Raw genomic sequence first — 9531 nt, 5'->3', positions numbered from 1 at the left:
GGATCCGATCTCGGATCCGAGCCGGCAATTCAAAAGCTTAGGCTCCGAGCTCCTAGCTCCTCCCTCTTACCCATAACCCCTTGCCAAGCCCTGACTGACCTCAGATTTCGTTTGCCGCTTTTCAAGAAGCAACGGAATTCTTGAGCTCCTGGCGTGGTTTTGAGATAAGTAGTTTTCTGACAGGAAAATTGTTAAAATTCTCTTTTTTTGTTACAAAAATAGTTAGTGTTGTGTGTGATTAAGGCTTTCCCTCCCTCTTTAGTTAATTTTTCTCGGGTTTTTCGTAGTTTGTTTGTTTGTGTGTGTGTGTGTTTAGGCCTTAGCTGTTATGTCTGAAGCCCCTAAGGCTGTCTTTTCGAAATGTGCGAGTGTGGCCATAAGCTGTCCCCAGCAGATGGCCACACTCGCAAGTCATGCTTGGGGTTGAACACCTGTCTTCTGGTTGTACCATTTGTGCAGGGTTCAACCCACGGGCTTTAAGGGAACGGAGGTCGAAGTTAGTGCTGGCGGGTCTTTTACCCCCAGATACTGCTTCGGCCTCTGCTCCCTCCAGTCAGCAACTTGTTGCTGTGAGTTCTCCCCCTCCGGCTGGGACTCAACCTCCCTTAAAAATGCCGGAGGGGAAGGATTCTAGTAGGGAGAGACAGAAGGAGAGGCACAGGGAGAAGCACCACAAGAGGAGAGCCGAAGCTTCCAGCTCGGCTCCTCCATCTAAGCGGGCTTCCCCTGTGCCTTCTAGCCTTCCTCCTCCTCGGCTCCACTCCCCTCGGTTCTCTCCTGGACCCGAGGAGGAGGAGGCTAGCCCTTCCAGGAGGTCACCGAGACGGTTCTCTAGGTCCGCTTCGGTGGCCTCCTCTAGATCGACTTTTTCGATGAGCGAAGCTGATATGGACCGGATGATGAGGAAATTCATCCAGGCCCAAATGCAAATGGGAGTGCTCCTAGCCCCCAACCGGGAGGGCTTCGACCCCTTTTTTCGCCCCCGTAGCTCCTTCTCTGACCCATACCACGGGTTCGGAGCTTTCGGCGCCGTGCAGATTTGGATCCGGGGGTGGGTCGGATCCGATTGGTCGGCGCACCTCGGATCCGTCCCATCCCTTGAGTGCTTGGTGCCGGACCCGACCTCGGAGCCGAGGGCCGAGCCTCGGATCCGAGGGAGCTGGTGTCTTCGGCTCCGTCCAGGTCGGAGCACACTGGCCTCTCGGATCCGACGGTTTCGGCTCCGACTCCGATCCGTACGTCGGATCCGAGTGGGGGTCGGCTCTCGGGGCTTAGAGAAGCTGGCTCCCCCTCGGCTTTCAACGTTATGGCCAGGGCACTGTCGCGGACATCCGGACCCCCGGTCCCTGCCACGGCCCCATCCCGCACTCCATTGCAGTTGGGCCAGGCCCCACCAGCCGGTCCCAGGGACAGCCCGCCTCGATGTCCCAAGTGGTTCCCTTGGAACATCCATCTGCTGAAGAGTACTCCTCGGACAGCCCCCCCCGATGAAGTACCTCGAAAGCGCAAGTGCAAGAGGAGGCACATGGACTCCCCTGAGTCCGTCACTGAAGACACGGACTTGGATGAAGGGGAAGGCTCCCCTAGGTCACCCCCGGAGGACGTCTCATTTGGAGACATCATGGAGATGTTAAGGATCAGGGGGGGGTGGTCTGCCCCCAAGGCTTCTTCGGACGAGTCTGTGTTCTTGGAGGCATTCGAGGCGGGCCCTTCTACCTCTTGGGTGTCCCCTCCTGCTGACCCCCTGGTAGATCTTATATCTATCAGGGCGTGGAAGGATCCGGACACCATTGAGCCTATCCCAAAATGCCCGGACCGCATTCTTTCTCCTCCATCAGACCGCACCCACTGGAGTAAGGGTCCCCCAGTAGATGCCATGATGATGGCTGCAGCCACGAAGAGGAATTGGCCCAGGAGAGTCCCTCCGTCCATCCTCCGGGCAAGGAGTCCCGTTCGATGGATCGAATTGGGAAGCGAGTGTTTAGTTCAGCGACCTTCTCCTTGAGAGCGCTGAACTACATGGCACGTCATTAGGATGCAGCGAGATCTGATTAAAGAGTACGCTGCATCTCCCGGAGTCCATCTCGAGTGAGGATAAGCAGGTTTATTCCACCCGAATGGCCACTCTAAGATCTGTGTCCAATACATCTATGCGGCTGCTGTCTCATGCTACTGAGGGAGCCGCTAGAGCCAGCAGAGCAGGCCTTGTCATGAGGCGACAGGCCTGGCTCCGCCATTGTGATTTTGCTGAGCCCTTTAAGGCGACCTTCGCGAATGCCCCTTTCGATGGTTCTGCCTTATTTGGCAAGACTGTTCGCGAGACACTTGTCCAGAGCGAAAAGGACGGGAAGACGCTGTCTGCCGTCGGAGTCCGCTTCTCAGCTCCCCAGAGGTCCTTCTCTAAGAACCAAAAGGGACAGAAGAAGATGTGGTTCCGTAAGTCGCAGCAGTCCCAACCTGCTCCGGATAACCAGTCCTTCCGTGGCAGAGGAGGACGGGGAGGTCGTCGTGCCAGAGGCAGGGGGGCTCCTGGCAATTTTGGGTCCAGAGAACCCTTCTCTGAGAGACCCACGCAGCAGTCCTGAAGGGTTGCCCGGCTGTCCGTCTCTGGAGGCAGTCGGGGGGCGGTTTTCGATGCACCTGACTTCTTGGGAGTCCATAACAACAGACAGTTGGGTGCTTCGACTCATATCCAGAGGATATTCAATACCCCTAATCAAGATCCCCAAATCTCACAGCCTCCCAGATGTTCCACCCGACCAAAGGCGGCAGCTCTCGAAATCGAGCAGCTGCTAGGAAAAAGAGCCATCCAGCGCGTCCCCCCAGATCAAGCCGGATTAGGGTTTTACTCCAGGTTCTTTTTGGTGCCAAAGAAGACGGGGGACTTAAGACCAATTTTAGACCTTTCCCTGTTGAACCTGTCAGTAACCAAGCAAAAGTTCTGGATGGTCACCCTGCAATCTATACTCCCCCTTTTGAGGAGAACGACTGGATGTGTTCCATAGACCTCAAGGATGCGTACTACCACATTCGGATGGACAGACGATCCAGGAGGTTTCTTCGCTTCCGGCTGGGAGCCAGTCACTATCAGTTCAGGGTCCTCCCCTTTGGTCTCACCTCAGCCCCCAGGGTGTTTACCAAGGTGTTAGCGGTGGTAGCGGCCCACCTGAGGCTCCAGGGATTACAGGTCTTTCCGCACCTGGACGACTGGCTCCTGACTGCATCATCAAGGCATCTTCTGTGCTCAGCCAGGGATTACTTCCTTCAACTAGCACCAAGGCTGGGCATAACGATCAACTGGGAGAAATCTTTCCTGAATCCAACTCAAATTATAGATTTCATAGGAGGAAGACTAGACACCAGATCAATGCGAGCCTTCCTCACCCCAGACCGTATCGTCAGCCTGAGGTGTCATGTGACAGCAATCCTTCAACCGTCACCAACTGCAGCTTCGGTCCTGAGGGCCCTAGGTTCTATGGCGGCAGCTATCCCGCTTCTAATTCATGCCCGCTTACGCATGCGGGTCCTTCAATGGACCCTTCAAGTTCAGTGGTCTCCTCTTTGTTCGTCTCTAAACGCTCCGATTGCGGTCAGCAGAGCGTGCAGGGACTCCCTTCTGTGGTGGCTCCTTTCTCCGGAGCCCCTAGCAGGAAGACCCTTTTGCGCTGCATTTCCCCGAGCCACAGTGACCACGGACGCTTCTTGCCTCGGGTGGGGGGGGCATTCTGCGGGAAAGATTGTCCAAGGCACGTGGAATCCCACAGAGACATCATTGCATATAAATGTCCTGGAAATGAGGGCGGTGCTCCTAGCGTTGCAAGCACTTCACCACGTTCTTCCTACAGGGACTATTGCGATTCAGACAGACAACATGTCCGTAGTCTGGTATATCAACAAGCAGGGAGGAACCAGGTCTTATCCCCTTTGTCGAGAGGCCATGAGAGTCTGGGAATGGGCAATTTCCACCAAACGCTTTCTGATAGCAACGCACATTCCGGGAAAGTCCAACATCCTTGCGGACAAGCTCAGTCGCACCATCCTTTCTCCACACGAGTGGTCCCTAAACCTTCAAGTAGCGAAGAAGATTTTTGCCGTTTGGGGCAACCCTGTTGCGATCTTTTGCTTCTCCCTCAAACGCCAAATGCGACAATTTCTTCGCTCTACTTCCCCACCAGGGAGTTCGAGGATGCTCTGGTGCATGCTTGGCCTCCCGGTCTCCTTTATGCCTACCCTCCACTTCCTCTGATGCAGAGGTTTCTGCAGAAAGCCAACAGTTTGGGGAGCAGAATGATTCTCATTGCCCCATTCTGGCCTCGACAACCTTGGTTCCCCTTCGTATGGTCTCACAAAATCAATCCACCATGGATTCTGGATCCAATTTCGGATCTCATCTCTCACCCTCTGGGAATGCCAGTTCCCAATCTGCGGACCCTGAAGTTGACAGCTTGGCTGCTCTAATTCCAACCTTAATTAGGACTCCCGGTATCTCTTCACCGGTCAAAGCAATTTTGGTGGCTGCTCATAAACCTTCTACCAGACAGGTTTATCGGAGTAAATGGAAGAGGTTCTCTATATGGGCAGGGCAGAGAACAGTGGATTCCTTTCAGCACCTATCTCTGCGGTGCTAGAATTTCTAACAGACCTCTTTCATCAAGGGGCCAGTTCTTCCACGATTAAAGTACAATTGGCTATATCGCATTATCATATTGGACAGGACACAGCTCCCCTTATGACAGCGAAATTATGCAAATCCTTTCTCAAGGGAGTTTTTTTATTAAGACCTCCAGTCAAGGAGGTTGTACCGCCTTGGGATTTGTCTTTAGTCCTGCAGGCCCTTACTGCTCCTCCCTTTGAGCCTGCAGCTTCTGCTGATTTAAAATTCCTTTCCTGGAAGACTGTCTTTCTGGTAGCTATCACTTCAGCCAGAAGGGTGTCTGAGCTTCAGGCTCTTTGTGTCAAACCGCCTTACCTTTCTTTCTTCCCTGATAGGGTGTGCCTCAGGACCAATCCATCTTTTCTTCCGAAGGTCTCTTCTGAATCCAATATTAACCAGTCAATCAATTTGCCTGTCTTTTCCCAAGTATTCAAACAAAGGGGAATACAAATTGCATTCATTGGATGTTCATAGACAATTACGTTTTTATATTAACAGGACAGCTGGCCACAGGAAATCAGATCAGCTGTTCGTCTCCTTTGCTAAATTTGCTCTGGGTAAAGCAGTGTCTAAAGTCACTCTGTCTAAATGGATTGCTAATTGCATATTGCAGGCATATGACACTTCAGGCAGACCTGCTCCTCAGAGGGTTACGGCTCATTCTACTAGGGCAGTTTCTACGTCAGCCGCCTTTAAGTCCCGTGTTTCGTTGGATGATATCTGCGGCAGCTACTTGGGCCTCGCCTCATACTTTTATTTCTCATTACAAGGTGGATGTTGTTTCTAGAGGAAGAGCATCCTTTGGCTCAGCGGTGCTCCGGAACATCCTTCCATGATGGCCGCCCAAGATTCAGGTAGCTAGGGACTCTGTCCCACAGGTTGCAGATGAATGAAGTCTTCCTACTTCAGATTTAGAAGTTATGTACTCACCATAACGTTCCATCTGAGTAGGTGACTTCATTCGGATGCAACCATCCCCCCCTCCATCCCCCTGACCTTTATAGAGCGAGTATTTATGCTGTTTTAGTATACTGTGGTCAGTATTTGAGGCAAACTCAATCTGAGGTCAGTCAGGGCTTGGCAAGGGGTTATGGGTAAGAGGGAGGAGCTAGGAGCTCGGAGCCTAAGCTTTTGAATTGCCGGCTCGGATCCGAGATCGGATCCGATACCCACAGGTTGCATCCGAATGAAGTCACCTACTCAGATGGAACGTTATGGTGAGTACATAACTTCTAATTCTGACACCAGCAGATGCTGCAGTGGTGTCTTTGGATATTGATAAAACTTTTTTCTCTACTGTTTATCACTTTGATAAATCTAACATGAAAATAAACATTGATTACTCGACACAATCAAAAAACAAAAACTTCTTATTCAATAATGTCACAAAGTGGGAAGATAATATTAATTATGAAAAGTGTTCTCTTTTAATGCATATGGAGAAATAATATGGTCCCTAGACCTTTGACTAAATTCGGAAATATAAGCTTTGTTAGGCAAAATATCAATATATATATATATATATATATATATATATATATATATATATATATATATATATATTACCATGACATTGTATTTTCAGGATTCTTTCATGGGTTTCAGGAAATAATTTTGTAAATAAAAAAGAAGCACTGTGGTTCTATCAGACACTTTTCTTAAGTGTAACTGCAAAGGTCATAAAAAATTATTTGTGTAGTAGTTACATCATACAATACATTTACAGTTCAAATGCTTATTTATTTTTTTACTTATAACTTCAAGTTTGTTCCTTATTCAGTGAACTGTTCCCAAGGCTTCTTTGCATATTATTCTGTTTCTTTTTTCGGCAAGGTCATCCTTTGCTTTGCTTTTAATAGATATTCTCCCACACTCTTGTGAAATTCACACCACCCATGAAAGAATCCTGAAATAGCTCCCCTCACACTCTGATACCCTTTGCTTCTGCCGGACCTTAGTAATAACTGATTTCAGTCTGTTCTTCTTCTTCCTGAAGTTGCTCTCTTTTACACCATTGGGGAGATTATACTCTGATCTACCATGAAAGTTGGCATTGCTGCATTTGTTGCTGGATTTGTCGGTGCTGCTGGGGTGTTGTTGTTTTTCATAGCATTTGGGACAGATTACTGGCTCCTAGCGACAGAGAACTGTAAGACTATAATTGCAATTGCAGACAAACAGTCCCAGGTTGGAGTTATTAAAGAGGTAACTCAGAATGTTGATTAAACATGTAATGTCAAATGCATGCTTTGACTTAAGTTTACTTCTCTGACACAAACAGATACTTTCTTTAAACATATTTCTGATTACAGAACAGTAAAAGAATTCCAAAGATACACACACGCTTTCTGTGTCTGACAGCTGACTGGCAGTCTGGCAACTTTATAGCAGCATAGATTGTTGCTACTTTTTAATACTTGGTGCCTTTTTAATGTTAATGAAATGTCAACTAAATTAGAATTGTTCTTCATACTATTTGACAAACAGATAATTTGGTCTCTTTTATCAAAAATGATTAGTTTGTTTTGCATGAACCATCTAACAGAGGGACTAATCTACAGACATAAATGTTTACAGTACAGTCAAAAGTTCTTGAAAATGTAGTTAGAATATGTTGTTCAATTTTTTTATTTAGTAATAATAAATGGTAAGATAATTTTGAGTCATAAGCATACAGTTATCAGTTTTATTTGTTACTGATGTAAATTACATTTTTTCTAGATCTACTTCAACATAGCAATACCCATGTTTTTCATATAGACACACTGACACAGTTGTCTATTGCTTTGTAAAACAAGTAACATATTTTGTGAAGTAAATAAATAAACAAAAAATAAATTAATAAATTTGAATGAATTTTCTACATATTAATAAACTGGTTTATGTTGTATTGATGATTATCTCTGAATGAATTTTCTACATATAATAAACTAATTCAGGAAGTCTTGATGATTATTAGCAGTTCAGCAGGATTTCCATAGAAATAATCACTTATTTTAATCTAAAGAAGTAGTAGCATTTTGAATAGCATTTTATTATCTAATGCTCAAGACTTTCAAAATATCTGTAAATTTTGTTGTAAATTAATGGTGTTTGTAAACATTTATACTAGTAACAAATGTAATCAGTTGCTGTTCTGGATTTGATTTTGAGATATTCAATACTTTTTATGTTACTTTCAGAAAGTGTGCCACCTACTTCCCAATAGGTTGTTGAAAGAATGGTAAACCTGTGGCTGTTTCTTTGAGATGATGCAATTAAATATGCAAAAGAACTGCTAATATGATACCATGACTTTTAGTTACATGAGCATATCACATGCAACATAAACATTTAGAAATATAAAATATTCCTAATACAAATAGATATCCTAGCAACTAAAAATAATAAAATGCAGGTTGTTTTTTGTTTTTTTGCTGTTATCTGCCTGCTGACCATCTGTGATCTATTGGCCCATTTCAACATGCCTTCATTTAGTGGTCAGCAGGTAGTGGAGAACCATCACAGCCTTGACTGGACCAAGCTCATGTCCTCAGTCTATGGCCATATTCATTGACTGCAGGTTTCCACCTGCATGGTGGTGATTGGCTGAGTGGATCCAGTAATCCCTCCTCCAGGGTGGGTGAGACAGCATTGGCTGCTTACTCCCATTCTTTCCCAAGCCAGCTTTCCCTGTATGCAAGCTGCTAATCTAATCAAACTCAATTTTTCTCAGGCATAATATAATCAAGGATTTGTCCCGATAAACAGTAGAGTATGGATGTTTGATAAGAAGTAGATAAGCAGTTACAGACTGCTGTATTCTGAGCTGTTTAAAGTAATGAGAGACTGTGGATGTTGTGACTTTCGGCTTTTCCCGGTTAGGGGTCGCCACAGCGGAACTCCTGTCCGCTAATGACTGGCAGTAGATTTTTACGTGCCGAGTTGCCAGCCCTGACGCAGAACCTTCAACGAAGGTACACCCATTCAAGCATGTCTCCACACAGAAGACGCTCTAGCTGAGACTCAAACAGGACAACGTCTTACTGTGAGGCGACAACGCTACCGCAGCACCACCACCGCAGTAATGAGAGACTGTGGATAATAGTATTAATTGTAGTGCAGAGAAAAAGAAGGAAGAAACAGAGGGTGGGAGCGAAGGACCCTTCAGGCATCAGAAGGAAGGGAAAAGGGAAGGATCTTTTAGGTTTCTATAAGTAATTATTTTGGAAAATTTGCATGTAGAGCTTTCAAAGAGGAGGATTATCAAGACTAAAAAGCAGGAGTCAAGACTGGTAAGGTGCATGACTAAGATACATTGCTTTCTCTTGTTGTTAAAGGAATTAGCTATCAGACTACCTGAATCTTAAACACTGGCTCCTGGGGAGGTAACTGGAATGAGAACAAGCAACATCATTTACAGTATATGGTGGAGAAGGTCAGAGAAGTTAAAGCTCCTGGAAACAAATAACAATCAGTCTGATCAGCCAGTCAGTCTGTTCAAGGTAAATGTATGAAAACTTGGTACATCTATATTTTAGGGATTATAGAGAAACTGGTAGGAGGCAATTACAAAAGAAAAATATTTCCAAGTTAACTTTGCTTATTACATTTTACTAACTGGGTTAATCTAGCTGTGACATGCCAGATAAATCACTGGGGCCAGAGGGGTTGCCTGTTTACAACAACCAAAGACCAAAATCATAGCCATTAATGAAACCTGGTTTAAAGATGGGCTATGCATATCAGTTCCATTAGCAGATCAGTACTTAAGCATCTGTGATAGTAGGCCATTTACTTGAGCAGGTGGGTGTATAATGCATATTCATATTGCTAGATGCAAGATGATAGGCAAAATCTGGTATGTAGTGTTGCTATGGCATCTGAGTAGGATCCAT

The 9531-nt window shown here is 46.1% G+C and overlaps 1 protein-coding gene across 1 annotated transcript in view; it reads left to right on the top strand.

Annotated features, from left to right (window-relative positions):
- The first annotated feature begins 6580 nt into the window (after positions 1-6580).
- The window catches only part of LOC122789709 (transmembrane protein 182-like), a 271039-nt gene continuing 268088 nt past the window's right edge, over positions 6581-9531 (top strand). The window contains exon 1 of the mRNA XM_044057142.1: positions 6581-6859. Coding sequence (XP_043913077.1) covers positions 6695-6859 — 165 coding nt within the window. The 5' untranslated portion in view covers positions 6581-6694. The remainder of the gene's footprint in view (positions 6860-9531) is intronic.

This window comes from Protopterus annectens, chromosome 15.part0 (genome assembly GCF_019279795.1).
Source record: "Protopterus annectens isolate FY-2018-M chromosome 15.part0, PAN1.0, whole genome shotgun sequence".
NCBI lineage: Eukaryota > Metazoa > Chordata > Ceratodontiformes > Protopteridae > Protopterus > Protopterus annectens.
The sequence above is the reverse complement of the archived record's forward strand: the minus strand, read 5'-3'. Positions and strand labels throughout refer to the sequence as shown.